Genomic DNA, 16,011 nt, shown 5'->3' with positions numbered 1-16,011 from the left:
AGGGAAGCAATTGTGTGGAGAAATAAAAGAAGTCATGATAAATAAATGCCTCTCCTGAAAATACCCTTGACTGGAGCAAGTGGAGAATTATTATTTCACACAAGGATGGTATTGCATTGTTAAATAAATAAATTAAATGATTTGTTTACTGATGGTTCCTTGTATCCAGTATTAGATTTTAGTTAAAAATCTACCAATATTTACTGTGGGAAATATGAAATAATGTAAAAACAAATTGGACAGGGAACAAATACTTTTTTCTATGTGTTATGATTATGCTATTTAAATATCCTGGGTTGTTTTTTCTTTTTAATTATCTTCAATACAGAGATCATTCACCAGTTTATCCTGGAAGAACAGAAAGGAAATCGAGTGCCCCTCTGCATCAACCCTCAGTCTGCTGCTTTTAAAAGCTTTATTAGGTATGGACACCAGCACAGCCATCTTGTTGTATATTGTTTGTCAATAATGTTATTTTAAAGCATTTAATGCATAAATCTGTATTACATGCAATGAAATGCATACTCATAAATGTATTGTCAGTTTGCATCTTAGTTATATCTGTGAGGCAGCATGGAGAGTGCAGTGGTTAGTGCTACTGCCTCATATCCCCTAAAAACTGGGTTTGAATTACGATGTAGTCATTACCTACGTGGGGTTTACGTATTCTTTTTATGTTCTACTGATGACTTTAATTTGGGTCAGAACGAGTAAGTATATGTGTAAGTGTAAGGATGCCAGGTAAGGTATCTGTGAATTGGAATAAATGGAATCAAAAATGGATAAACAGATCAGTCACTTACTTCCTGTTGCTGAAAAGATCCAGTTCAAAACTCAATATTACCAGTTTGTGGTGTCTCCATACGTCCCTTCAAGAAGTCTCCATTCTGCCTCTGCCTGTCTGCTGACTGTTTCCCACTCGTGCCAGAAGTGTACCAGGGCTTCTCTGTTTTGCTCCTAAGCTTTATAATGATCTCTCTTTGGCTATTCAAACTGCACCCAATTTACTCATGTTCTGATGTACTTTGAAAATGCACCTCTTCATTAAATGTTTTGGAACTGTTTAGTTTCTTCTCTACAGGATAGCTGCTGGTGTACTAGCACTGAGTTCAGGATACTGATTATTGCTTTAGTCTAGTTTCAGGTATACTTCTATAGTAGTAGTACTACTCTCTCTTGCTAATTTAAAAAATTTTGTTCTCTGTTGCTTTTGATGCTTGCACTTCATTCGTGTATGTATTTTATCTTGCTTTGGATAAAGGCATATTCTAAATAAATAATAATTAATGTTTTTTCTCTACTGTTTGTAGTTCTACTGTGGCTCAGCCATCTGAGATGCCTCCCTCACCTCTCGTCTGGGAATAAGTTTGGACTACTGACGACAAGAGTAGCAATTCACTGGAATACAAAAGATTTTGGATTTTTTTGTTTTGTTTTATTTTTTCTTTTGTTTTTCTTTTAATAATGTGTGTACTGTAATTTTACTAATGAAGTTTTAAATAACCAGCCACTGCTAATTGCATAGAATCTTTCATTCATATTATATATGAACATAATTTAAGTGGATGCATATGGAAAATTTAGGTAGGAAATAGAGATAGCAGTGGTTGAGTATTAAAAATGAAAAAGTTGAACAGCAAAAAATAATGTGAATAATGGCTTTAATAGCTGTAATTCAGAATGAAAAATACTTGGACTGTGGTGAAACTGAACCAAAATAATTAATTTATTTAAATAGTGGAAGAAAATATGATGGATGAAGAGAAAGCCTGAGCCATTCCTTCAAGATATTTATTCCTGCAAAACTGAATAAGAAGTTCGATGAGACCAATTGCACAGTGCCCGCTGGCCGTGGCTGATAAGAAAGTGGGTGGATCAGTTGGCATCGAAAACTTTGTAGCAGCTTCTTGCCCTGCGCTGAGCTCAAACTGCATTGTGTGCTGTTCTGAGAGGAGGTTGTTGTTTCTAAGAAAGCAGACTCCCTGGATTTCTTCTTCAGTGAAACCCAGCATTAGTTCTGTTCTCTGCACAATGCACATACTATACACCCACTTGTATAATTGCTAAATATAATTATTTAATATATTTTTAGAAGTTTCCTCATTATTTCTTAAATTCTTTAGCATGCATTACTCATGACCCATTAACTATAACATGTACATAAATTCAGTCATGTTTAGGTTTAAATAAAAAAGAATCTTACTGTATAGACGTGATCTAGCCTGCACATTTCTAGGGCTGTGAATTTTGTGACATACAGTATTTTTTTTCCCTCCCCCTTTTACATTTTACTTAACAGGAAAAAATGCAGCCATGCAAGACAAGATATTTTATTTATGTCTTAACAGAATCAGATTTTTTATTTATTTAATTTAGTATGTCTTGTTTAGAACAATTCTGAATTATTCTCTATATATGTATATAATGGACTCACTTTGAAGGCCGCTACCTCCTAAACTATATAACTAGGTTTGTTTACCTCCACATTTTTATTTTATAACTGTGGAGCTTTAAAACTTGAATGTCCCTTCCACCTTTTTATATATAACACATAAAGCCACACATCAAAGAGTTTCTTTTCCACCAAAGTAAAAAAAAGAAAAAAAGTATATTGGACATTTTTTTAAGAAGGAAATAATAAATGCCTATACTTCTGTTTAAGCAAAACACACTGTTTAATCATGAATTCTCGACTGTTAAATTCACTTTATTCATGTTATTTATCAGTGACCCCTAAGGATTTAACAGATGATTCTGAAGTTTTTTGTAGATATTTTAACAATAATGGAACTACAGTGTAAAAAACACAGTTGTTCTTCCATTTGAAGGGCTGTGTATAGTGAGAGAGGGAGGCTGAATGTGCTTATTTGACACTTTCTCTGTGGATATTCACATGCTGTCTAATAAAGCAATGTCTAGAGGACATCAGACTGGCTAAATGGCATACCTTTTTATAAAATCTTTTGAAATTGCACACTACCCTTTCAGTTTAGGGTGAATGCCCATTTCTGGGGTTAAGCTTTATATTTGGGTTTTCACTAAATTCTTGGAAGGATTTGTGTTTATTAAAACAAAAATGAAAGTCTCAAGCATGTTATATTATCCTACACAACTGCAGGCCACTTGCTGAAATTGTAGATTTTAAATAAAGTGGTGAGAATTCATTAAATGTTACGTTTTAAAATAATTTATAGTTTTCATGTTTTTCCATTTTTTTTTTCTCTGTTATTTTTGAGCATTCTCTTTGAGAACTCCTTCAAGAACAAACTGCTTGTTTTCCGTTGTATAAAATGGTCTTTCAGTTATTTTTGGTACAACTGACAAACTGGAGAGGTAAGTAGAAAGTGACAACAGTTTATTTCCATAATCCCTTTTGTTTTACATAAAAAGATATTGGGAAAAATGGGCTGACCTGGAGTGTGTTTCACAGAAGTATTATAATGCTAACAACATTGTAAACTACATCTTAAAATCAGTTATTGATATACAAGTGTTTCTCAAATCCTATTTAACTAAAGTAAATTGTTAAATCTTTCATAATCAACATGCTCCCGATCCAATTATTAATAAGTAACTGCTGCTTAAACTGGATACCTCTTGTTCTAGCTGTAGCAGCAGACAGCGGTTCCCCAGACACAGCTCATGACGGTTCCCAAGATTTACAATTGAGGTGATATTTGCTAGGTGAAATACATTAATGTATTTGTGATATTACATTTTATAAATGACTGTAAATGTTAATTCCAGAAACTCAATATTTCCGTGTTCTTTAAATGTTGAGAAGAATCTGCAGTTGTAGCTATCTTTACTTTGACAGGGTCATTTTCTGAGTTGCAGTTGGTTTTAGGGAGAAGCGGTAAAGAAAAAACAATGAAGGACAAAAACTAGAGGTTGGTAAGTTTGAGTAGATATGGTACGACTGCAGTAAAAGCAACTTATCAAGAACAATTTGGGTTAAAATCTATGCATGAGTCTCTGACCACCACCTCACAAACCCAACACTTGCACATTTATTCAAATAAATTCAGTTGGTCATAACCCATACTTATTCATAGTCCAGCCTCCTATTTAATTACAGCTGCCTTTAAAGGCTTGTTTCAGTTTTATTTTTTCAGTCACTAAGAATATTACAACAGTGGTCAGGGTGTATTCATATCTTCATCTGAGCTTGTTTGACAGTTGAGAAAAGAAAGCAAAAGACAAGTTTGGTGGTGGATGACTATTGGGTAAGCATGGGTACCCCAACATGCAATCTGTAGACACATATAACTGACTCTCAAGACAGTTGCCAAAGAACAGTACAATGCCACACATAACTAAAACTGCAGCCTTATAGACCACAAGGTATGGATACAAGCATGGCTTCATGGAAAATGCACTTCCACTGTTTTTCATAAATCATAATTTGGCATTAGGCTTTTACCTTCGCCATACTGCACTGTGATTGTTTTGTGTGCTATTTATACTGTACAACATTGTTATTGGAGCCCTTTGAAGAAGAAGAAGAAGAAGAAGGGAAGGTAGAGTTTGTAAATATCAAACTCAGGATCTTAGATCAGTGTAGCAGGCTGGTGAGTAAATCCCCCTCATTTTTTTTTTCCACAGTTAATTGTGTTTTATTCACCAGTGTCAAATTAAGAGACTTTGCTTGCATTCCATGGTATATAAATTATTTCATATACAGTACTTTTAAGAAATAAATACCATGTGCACTTTCAGAACATGGGAATTTTGTATAAATACCTGAATTTGCTCATCTTCATTAAGGTATTGTTACAAAATAACAGATTCTATAAATTCAAAATATTCTTGAACAATTTAAAAATTATTTGACTGACCAGGTGGTTTCTGTGTGTCTGAAAGAGAGTAAAGATGAATTGTAATGTGCTGCTGGTTATTCTCTCACTCTCTTATCTCAGCTTTGTTTTTTCCCCTTGTGGGGAAGGCTATTGTGGGGCTTAGTAAACCACATTTATTTGTTACCTAAGAGAAGAAAGTCTTCTTCAGAGAAAGTGGGTTATGTTACAAGGTATATGTCTCATTTCTTTTGCATTTGTCTTATAAACAATGGGTAACTGAGTTGTGTTTAGTTAAAACACTTTTTGTTAAATGTTAATACATTTTTGATTGACTAAATCTTATCCAATAGCATGCAATTCCTCCATGAGACCAACAGACAGCTCCAGTTTTGTCCGGCAAGAATGCCAACAATTTGCAGGTATAGCCAACATCAGTTTTCATCCAGATTTTCAGCACCACATCCAGTAGCTTGGACAGAATGGTCAGATCGCTCCACTAGTGTTTCATTGGTAGGGATTTAAATCTGGGGATTTTTCAAGCCAGTTGAGATGCAAGAATGCTTTACAATGTTCTTTTTGCCAGTTGATTGGAAGACTTGGATAGCCATTCTTTGTAACTTAGTGTAACCCTTCTGGTTCAAGTACATTTCTTGAAACTGAAACTCCTCCAGAACATTGGAGAGCTGCCTTGCCCTTGATGTACCTGCTACCTTTCATCAATCAAGTACAAGCGGAAACTCAACTCATCAAACCACATAACACATTTCCATACACCAACAGTCCAATGTTTGTTGCTTCACACCCTCTGTACCTGAGCAGCTTTGTGAATAGCTCTTAGCATGGGCCTTTTTTACAATAATCTGCTTAAGATATGGCTTGCAGGTCCGTTCTGAGTGTTCATTCAGAAAGGCTTGTGAACTTGCATTGACTACAGGAATTTCTTCATGGTGGCAAAGTGGTTTACTGCAGGTTACATTACATAATGTGTGACACACAACCATGCTCCCTATCTTTGAGCACCGTCTTTCGACCGTAGTTCTGGCAACAGTTACAGTTAAATGTTATGTATGCAACTGCATAAAGGCCCATTGAAAAGTAAGCTTCAACACACCTGCATAGTTGGCACCTTCCTGTACACTCTGCTCTTTGGCACAGTCGAATGCAATAACCCTTTTTGCAATCATTTACATCTTTTTTGCAAATAATTTTTCATGGATAGAACCAAGTACCCGTGACACACTTCTAGTCTTTGTCAGTTTTACAAACCCTGTAGCACATGATGCAGCTACAGTATTTGTAGGATAGTATTCATACAAGTGTGCCCTTTCTTTGGGTTCTGAAGTATGTATCACTTCTTACACAGATGCTGATTAATTTTTTTGACAGGTGAGCTTAATATGGGCAACACCCTCCAAGTCACAAAAAATGTGTAGATAATCTTGCTGGCAGTGGCTTGGGCATTGAATATCTTGTGTGCTGGAGAATCGTGACATTACATCTTTTCAGTTGTTTGAACTCTGGGTCATGGTGATGTATTCACATTTCATCTTCTGTTGTTGAATGCACAGTGTCACTTTTTCAGTTTTGTCAATGTTAGAGGCTTGTCAGACATTGGGTGGGTCATTTTAGAGAGATGTCCTGTGTCTTGACATATTTACCAGGTGAGACTAAATCTTTGAAGACACATTTTTCTTTATAGAGTGTTACTTGATTTTGATGTTTCTAAAATGAGATATATGTGCTACCACAAATACCGGAAACTTGTAATTCACATGTTTTTGACAAAGGAGCAAATGTTTATCCACCTATAAAAATCATCACAATAGATGACCCCTTACTGGTTCGGGCTGAAGACATTTTAATCGCTCCTCTTATGTTTATTAGAAAATAGATGAGCAAATGTAAACCCAAACTTAAAAAGCCAACAGTGTAAAAATATTTTGTCTAGCTTGGCAAATGGAGCTCACATTTCTGTACTTAACATTTTGTTCAGTTATTTTGCATTTTAAAGGGCAGAACTTCTTATGAGTTCTTGCTCATACTCTGTATCTCAATGAACTGCTAGTCTGTGGATAGCTTATCTTCTTGTGTTCTTTGACATAGCTTTTAAAGTAATGAGAGCGCCTCGTTCACTGCAGACTGCAGCATCATTTTACAAGTTGTATGTGGTGAGTAGGAGTCAACAAACATAATAAAATGGTGTGAGACCTCCTAACTCTTCCACAAAATGTAGGCCAGGACCTTCTCCAGCATGTCCAAAAGAGGCCCACCACAATCCATTGTACTCTAGCAGCTAACTGCTGGTTCCAGCCTAGCAGGCCTCAAAAATGGGAAGCTGTCTTCGATAAATACAAAAATCCCAAAATATATCAAAACCCCCACAGTAGGAAGGATTATTGTAAACCCCTGGCCAGTGTGAAAATGGCAATTAAAGAATCTTTATAAATGAAAGTTTTATTTGACAAAATAGCAGTTACAAGCAAAATGCTAAAAAGAGCAAAAATAGGCAATCAAGTCAACAAAAACTTAATCCAGAAGACAGGAATCCTTAAAACACAAGCAAGAAAGTCACATAAAATATCAATACACTCTTACTTCCAAACACAAGCGCAATGATTTCCTGATCTGAGCTTACTTAGGTCTGGCCATAAATAGCCAGATTTAGGGCTTAGAAGGATTGATGTCAGGGTGCTCCTGCCTCCTGGGGCTCCACCCACAAAACAAAAAGGAAAGGAATCTGTTTTTAAAGGGAAAATTACAATTATGAACATAACTGGAAATACACAACAATATGAGAAATATTCATTCCAAAGAGACAGTGATAAAATGCATATACATAAATACGGACTCTCAGTCAATTTCTGTGCATGAAACTGTAGAGGCACAGTGAAAAACAGAAAAAAATTCTGTCACAAATAAAATTTGACATTATTTGTCAATGCTGCAGTCTGTTTAAGTCTTAAATTGGAGATGATATGATGGGACTTGCACACTGTATTTGTGTGCAGCCATAATTTACAGGTAAATGCAGAGTGTCTACAGTCCTGCTTTGAATCCCAATGATGTTTTGTTTTTACTTTTTTTCTGCTTTAAGCGAATGTGTATCACTAATCATTTTATTATGTTTATAATCACTCTGAGGTCCTCGGTTTTTCCTGCACTTCCTCTACATGCATAACTGAGTTCTTCATAAGGAATGATCGACCAGAGCTGCTGCCAAAGGCAAATAAGTTTATTTTCTTCTGTTGCACACAAAAGGTGTATTTAAAATATTGTGAAGGACGTAAACAGAAAAATTTGTTTGGTTATGATGAAGTGCCCTGAATAGTGGAGTGCAAAATAGTCAAATTTCAATTCATATGCAATTGTGAGAACTGGCACTGAAATGTGTTTTGTAATGGTTAAGTGTGAAACTCACTAGAGAGGTTTTCTGATGTTTTAAAGATTCTTTTTGGGGATGGAAAACAAAGAATTCTACTCCTTATCGCCTCGTTCATACTTCTGTGTTTGCCTGTGTTCTTAGCTGCAGCTGTGTAAAGCATGGAATCTGTACAACGCTGGGAAATTTTATAAATTTTATTTGTGTCTCTCATTCACATTCCAAAGGAAGAGTGCAGCATATTTTTTAATATTTTTCAAACATAGGTCCGAGTGTGTGATAATACAGTATATACAAAGTTTAAGAAATTTAAACATTAACTGAACATAATAGACGAGAAGTTTTTGTTTTTGTGTGTGTGTCTGTTATCAGCTTTCTTTATTTTTTTGTGTGACCTGTAGGCTTTGAATTAAACTTTTAAAATGAAGACACTTGGACTGTGTATTTGGAAATCCACAACAAGCGCAGCTACATTTTCAGTCTGAAAGCTGCCACTAAGAGATTTTAAGACAGAAAAACTGCCTGACAAAGTTGTCTCATATTTTGGAAACAAAAGTGGAAGACCTGAAGGATTCAAGTTAAAAGAACTGTGTTGAACAAGGTACCGTGCCATACAATTTCATTTACCTGGAAATTTGTTGCTGTTTGGCTGATTGAACATAGAAGAACGCTAAGAGGCTGTGAAAAGGACCAATATTCCTTCAAGACAGACTGAAAGATGTTTGGTTTAGTCATCTTAAATAACTTTGTAAATACAAAAGGTGCTGTCACCAGAGTAGTGTAGATGCTTTTAATGTGCTTTAGTTGAAACAATGGAGCTGGGGAGTCCACACTCTGAAAGAACAATCCAAGCTTTAATTGTGCAATGAAGGTCAACAGAAAGCAGCCCAGAATTCAATCAGCTTAAAGAAGCCATAGAGAGGAAGTCTGAACAGCTTTTTAACATCATAAGTGTCATTGAAAGTTTTAAAGAACATGAAGAAAATCACAATAGAATAACAAAATTAATCAAAGTTTAGCTATCTAAAGTATGATGAGAGTATGAAAGCCTCAATGTTAGACTAATGTCTTTTCTTCATTCTGGTGAGGACAGAACAAAGTACAGTAAGAACTATGGAAGTAGCCATATTAACTGCTGGAAGGCCTTTCTGGTAGCTGCATTTTGAACCATTTTAAACTATTTGGAAATCCTTGATTAGCACAGCTACATATACCTTTGTCCACATTACTTTCTCCACAGGCTTCTGCTAGTTGAGGATAAGTGCAATTTACTGATTTTTTTTTTTTCTTTTCTTCCCCTCACAAGAGATTCATGTTTAAATGCTAAATGACAAGCAGACACATGCCAAGTTAATGTGTGGAAACAATTCCTAATGGGGACTAAATCATGTGTAAATGGGATATATTTTGCTTTCTGAATTTCTTTCTGAAGCAATACAAAGTTTCACTGCAAATTCAGTTTTCTGCAGATTGTTTCACTGCAAATTTTAACTTCGCTCATCACTGGCATTGAAATGCACTGCTCTGTGAGGTCCTTGATCTCAGATGCATTCCCTGAAATGAGCAGTTTCATGTATATAGATTTCCAGACACTTTTGACTAGAAATGCAGCAGTTAAGTTTTTGAACGTGCAGATGTAATGTTAAGCTGTCCAGCACAACCAGATATGCCTGTGTTATTACTGGAAGTGTGACGGTGCGGGTCGGCCCCACGCTACCAGGTCCTTCTGGGGAGCTTCTTGAACCTGTTACAGCCGATAACGTAACCAAGGGATGAGCCAGCAGATGAGGACACAACGCACAAAGCAAGGGGTTGATGCAAAAGTGCTCCAGTGGTTATATTAAAAACAGAACAGTGTTCAAAACAAAGTCCAGTGCTGAAAACTCTTCAATAAATAATCCCTTTAAAACAGTGACTGTCTGTGCATTTAAAATCCAGATTAAAACCAACAGCTATCGCGTCCTTCATATTCTGTTGGACAAGCCCAACACCTCTTCAACTCCATCTCCCCAGCTCACCTATTGCTCACTCAGCTGGTGGAGACGCAAGCAATCTTGGTCCTCACCACCTGACCCCATCTTAGATGCCTCCAAGTGGCATCGGCCAGAACACTGGGGTTGGTTGTCATCCAGTCATACTTCTCACACCTCTGGTGTACCCCTGGAGTAGGACGCCACCTCAGTGGTTCCCACTCTTCAACAATTAATCATCCATCCATTATCCAACCCGCTATATCCCAACTACAGGGTCACGGGGATCTGCTGGAGCAAATCCCAGCCAACACAGGGCGCAAGGCAGGAAACAAACCCCGGCAGGGCGCCAGCCCACCGCAGAACAATTTATCAGTGTAGGATAATCTGAGCCTAGAGTGCCGATCCTTTGCACCCTCACTGGCCAAAGACAGTTGTGCCTCGCACCCACACTGCCTGGCTCATCCTGCCTCTTTCCACAATGCTGGTCTCACGACTCTGTCTCCTCTTATACTAATGATTCTCACGAGGCACAGGTGCAAACACTCTGCATCCTCTCTGAGGAATTAAGAAGATTATCACGATCAGGCAGGCGCTGTCCTCTGAGCGAAGCGTGCCCGCACCTCATTAGAGCCTGCACTCTTGCAGGGCACGATTATTTAAAATCATCACAGTGCCACAGACCTCTTATCGCAAAGGGTGGCCCTGGCCTATAAAAACTTGCATTATTTGTGTGGTAGGTGATCATAGAGGTTTATGGAAGAAAGCTGCCATGAAAGAATACCTTTGAGCGAGAGGGAGAGAATGAGTCAGGCTTTCTTTCCTATAATTTTCCTTGAAGTAAATCATTATAGAATCTGCAAAAGAATTTTGAGTGCTTTACTATGGAAGTCGGCTTCCTTACTGCAAATATGGCAGCTTGTTAAAACAAATGTTTTTAGAGATCTTGAGATGAAAAACTTTAAGGATCACTCTGGGCTCTGGTACAGAGCAAAACCACTTGGAGCAAAATGGGAATGAAGTCTTGTATTCTCCATGACAACATGGGGGAACCAGTTAGTGGTCACAGTATCACAGTGGCCTTTGCAAAAGACAATCTCAGCACCATGGGCAAACGGCAACTGTAACCATGCAAACCATAAAACTTCACATTTGTTTCCAGAAACCTCTGGCATATTTGTGGTGCTTCTGTATTGTGTGTCAGCTGATAATGGACCTAACATTCCAGCTGTTGTATACTACAATGCAGAGAGCTAGCTGCCATACTTGATGAAGATTAACTGAAAAATTCTTTTCTTTCTTTTTGTTCCATTAGTCATCAATAAAAAATTAACTGGCAGCAAGCCATTATTTAAACTGAAGCTTTCATCTGAGAACTGAAGTGTGATATTGAATGTAGATAAATAAAAGTATTTAGTGAGGACTTTTTTCTTTTGTGTTTAAAAAATTAGAACACTAATATTATTAATTATCACTAACAATATTGTGATGCCACAGACCAACCATGGTCACCTTCTTGTATCCGGGGCATCAATAGTCATGACCAGGACAAGTGAGTCAGTCAAATCTGACCTACTTTCAAATGCAATAGCAGAGTTTACTAAAGAAGTGAGAATACAATTGCAAGAAGGTGCAAAACCATTTTTAAATAAGTCAAGTAATTGTGTTCCAATGAATGAATCCAAATAAATATATTTAAATATATTAAAATCCTCAGTACATAAAGTTGTAACTTCAGCATTCTTTCTCTTTCATTCTCTCAATTCTTGTCAAGACCGCAGCCTACCGCATCCTGATCCACCAGTCAGACCATGAACTGCCACCTGAGTCGGTCAGGGCAGTAACAAAACTGCCACCTTAATCTTGCCCTCACTTGGATGCTACCGCATCTTGACTGTCCCACCTACACCTTGTTCCAGCTGTGCCTTTCTCCATTCTCATCATCTCCACAATAGCAAACTTGAATATTACCATGGGCCCTCTCCAGAACCTCCGTATATCCCTCGGTCTTGCTTTTCTTTGAATAATCAGCCTGACTGAAGCTGTACATCCATTTTCCAACCCACTGAATCTAAACACAGAGCACAAGGCAGGAACCAATCCCGGGCAGGGTGCCAACCCACCGCAGGACACACACAAACACACACTAGGGCCAATTTAGAATTGCCAATCCACCTAACCGGCATGTCTTTAGACTGTGGGAGGAAACCCACGCAGACAAGGGGAGAACATGCCAACTCCACGCAGGGAGGACCCGGGAAGCGAACCCGGGTCTCCTAACTGGGAGGCAGCAGCCCTACCGCTGCACCACTGTACCGCCCCTGAAGCTGTTCTTTCTCTTCAAAATCTTTTAACTCTCCTTCCAGCGATTGCTATCTCAACAAAACCAAATTTCTTCCAACACTAACCCGCTCTCCTTTATACTTCAATCATCTTGTGGCTGCTGCCCATCGATTGTAGCATTGCTTGTGACCTGGCAATCCTCTTGTTAAGCCAGCAAACCCTTTCACATTCAGGCTATGCACGAGCACAAGCAGAATGGATTGTGTTAAATCAATAAATTAAACAATTAAGACACCCTCAATCTTCGTCTCACGACAAATGCACACCTTCTTATCTCTTATCATACCGTCTCCAAGTCTTATTGCAGTATGGCCTTTTTGTGTGTTAATGAAATACACCACTTAAACTTTAGCAGTCCACACACGTCTCATTTTTTTTAAATATGCACCATCTAAATGAGAAAATGTGGAGTGATGGCCATCAATAACTGTGATCATTAGGATTTATTGAACTTCTCATAGTCATAATTAAGCATACAAGGCAGCATTTCATACCTCTTCAATTGACCTGTCTCTCTGTTCCACTTATTCCATGACATTTATAAAGTATTCCAAAAAAAAAATAGGTGTGCTACTGTTTTTGTGGACTTATGGGGAAAATTTGTGAGTTTACTGTCTGCTACAAATTTCATTACAAACTTTTCTGTTTCTAGCGTTTAAGTCTATAATTGTGTTTTTTTTTTTCAGGTGATGATGATGTCAAACGGTATCGCAATAACCTGATGCCAATCAAGACAGACCAGGCACCAGGATTTCACTGTTTGATTGACTTCTTGTGACATAACTAGCAAAATGTGTAATTCACACACCTTTTATTAGCACCACCATTAAGGCGAATTAGGCATTTGCCATTGGCACAGATCATAAAGGGGGGAAAACCTAAAGCTACCAAAGAGTTAGTTGGCACACTAATAAACTTGGCCTAGGGTGCAAAATAACCAAGCACTGGCACTGGACTGACGTTATTAACTAGGTAAGTGACTGTTAATGTTAGAGGAGTCTACACCCATATAGGAAAATGTGGGTATGATCACAAGAAATGTCATGCCCATACCGCCACTGACACACAAATTTTGATGGTACAGTTAACAGATGCAATTCCAAGCCTGTTTGCATATTTGATTGACTAGTCAGAAGAACAGGTTTTAGTTCTCCAAATTTTCTTCCTTTCAGGTAAACATAATGAGAGAAAACCCAGTGGGAAGAGGTCCATACCAGCACACATGCTCTGTTTTCTAAAGCAGTGCCGTATTACTTGTGCCTGCAGTTTGCCATTTATTTTTGTCCGCCTTAGCCCCTGTATATTAAATTCTGCAATATGACGCAGCCATTGTCATATTTCAATGTAGGCCAGAATAATATGAAAACATCTGACTTATGTTTGGATATGTGACCATGTTGTAAATATCAGATCTCTTCAGGTTTTGTTAGGTTACCAGCACTGCCCAGCTGAATGGCACTTCAAAGTAGCGAATGGGTGACTGCTTTGGGTTGAGACATCCCCAAGGGGACTGTACCATTAAGTGCAAAACGGAAAACTAAGGAATGGCTCTGGCGCTGTGCTTTGCAGGTTGACTTTGCCCTCAGCCTCACTTGTTCATAGTTAATTTTTCACAAACAAGAACAGTTAAAACAAACTCAAATGCTTTTTTCTGAGTAAATTGCTATTTTAATCAATAGTAACTGAATGTCACCAAAAAAAGGCAGTGTTTGTTCTCAGGATTTGGTCTGATAGCCTTTGCCCTTCCCTAAATGCTGTTTATAGTTAACATTTTTTTTCCAGGTAAGCTGCTTCCAAAAATATGCTGTGTGGTGTGGGTTGGGACTGCACAGGATCTGCAATGGACTGGCATCCTTCCATGCCAGGCCGTGCATAAGGAATAGCTCCTCTTAACTGTTTATTGTTTTTTCTTTATAACTTTGAACTTCATTATGAAGCATTTTTGATTTGTAATAATACTACTGATTTGTGCCATTAATGGGCAGCAGAAACATTCACAGCCCATATCTACCATTGAGTGGGTGCAGAGATTTGATTTGATGATGCATGATATCAAGAAGTGAAACAATTAAAAAAATTCAAGCTGTAGATAACATTCTCTGGTGAGCTGAAATTATCATGAAATGTCAATTAAATCAGGAATAACAGGGTCTTTGTTCTTGGATCTTAAAGTCAGATTACTAAAAATGCTAAAAGTGCATCAGACATTTAGAAAGAAATTAGCCTGTGAAGAATGAGACAATCTGCATGTTGTACTGGAAGGAAACGCTGAGCATAACAGAAACTGAAAGCCTGGTTCCGATTTGAGAGATTCTTTTGACAATTCACTACCAATCATTCTTTCATATGCAAGATGTGCAGCTGTTTACATCCGTCTGGCTTTATGGTTATATAATAAATAGTGTTCATTGTGCAAAGTAACAAGTTAGGAAGGTCTCTACATTTCATCAACCATCTGAGAACTTCAAAAACTGTGAAGATGACTTGGCAGCATAAGGTGGAGTAAGATAAGGGACCGAACAATGATGAAGTAAGTTGGGTGGCTGAAGCAAGAACAAAAAAAAAAAAAAAAAAAGGTGAAGCTTTGTGGTGGTAGAGCAGTGCACCAAATAAATGCTCTGCAATTGGACATATAGTGGAAACTCAAAGGAATTCAGATCCCTTCTGCACTTTTTATTGTGTTGGAAATGTAATTTTAAATGGATGAATTTGCCATCTTTTTTTCCCACATCAACCTGCACTCAGAACCGCTAATAACAAAATGAAAACATTTTTTCAGAAAGGTTTGTAAATTTGTTAAAAGTTAAAAACTGAAATCTCTCATTGACATTACTTAAGTATTCAGGGCTTTTGCTGTGCCACTCCAAATTCTGATCAGATGCATGCATCCTGTTTGCTTTAATTCTCATTGTGATTGGTCTAGGATTTGATTGAAACTGAATTGATCGGACATCATTTAGAAAGGCACATACCTGTGTAAATAACGTCCTACAGTTTATAGTGCATGTCACGAGTGCAAGAAACTCTCTCTAGACCACAGCAATCAAATTATAGTGAAGCATAGTTCAGGGCAAGGGTATAAAATTTCTAAAGGTTTGAGTGCTTCCAGAAGAAATTCAAAGAAGTTATGAACCACCAAGACTCTTCCTAGAGTTGGTCATCTAGCCAAACTGAGTAACTGGGCAAAAAGGGCCTTGTTCAGTGAGGTGACCAAGATTTAATGGTCACTCAAACAGAGCTTCATAAGTTCTTTGGTCAGATAGGAGACCCTGTCAGAAGAACAATCTCAGGAGCACTCCATCATTCAGTACTTTGTGGTTGTGTGGCTAGGCCACTCTTTCCAAATGGCATGTAAAGGACTCTGAGGTCCTGAGGAAAAAGATTCTCTGGTCTGATGCGACAAAAATTGAACTCTTTGAGTAAGAGACTGATCAGAATTGAGGAAAGGATGAATGTACCCAAATACAGAGAGGTGATTGAAGAAAACCTCAGACTGGTGTGGCGTTCTCCTTTCAGCACA

The 16,011-nt window shown here is 37.7% G+C and overlaps 1 protein-coding gene across 1 annotated transcript in view; it reads left to right on the top strand.

Moving 5' to 3' along the window:
• nlk2 (nemo-like kinase, type 2) overlaps window positions 1–2,724 on the top strand; it is a 144,219-nt gene extending 141,495 nt beyond the window's left edge. The window contains exons 10-11 of the mRNA XM_039756650.1: window positions 329–422; window positions 1,311–2,724. Coding sequence (XP_039612584.1) covers window positions 329–422; window positions 1,311–1,365 — 149 coding nt within the window. The 3' untranslated portion in view covers window positions 1,366–2,724. The remainder of the gene's footprint in view (window positions 1–328; window positions 423–1,310) is intronic.
• Window positions 2,725–16,011: the final 13,287 nt, after the last annotated feature.

The sequence above is a fragment of the Polypterus senegalus genome, chromosome 6 (assembly GCF_016835505.1).
Source record: "Polypterus senegalus isolate Bchr_013 chromosome 6, ASM1683550v1, whole genome shotgun sequence".
Taxonomy (NCBI): domain Eukaryota; kingdom Metazoa; phylum Chordata; class Cladistia; order Polypteriformes; family Polypteridae; genus Polypterus; species Polypterus senegalus.
The sequence above is the reverse complement of the archived record's forward strand: the minus strand, read 5'-3'. Positions and strand labels throughout refer to the sequence as shown.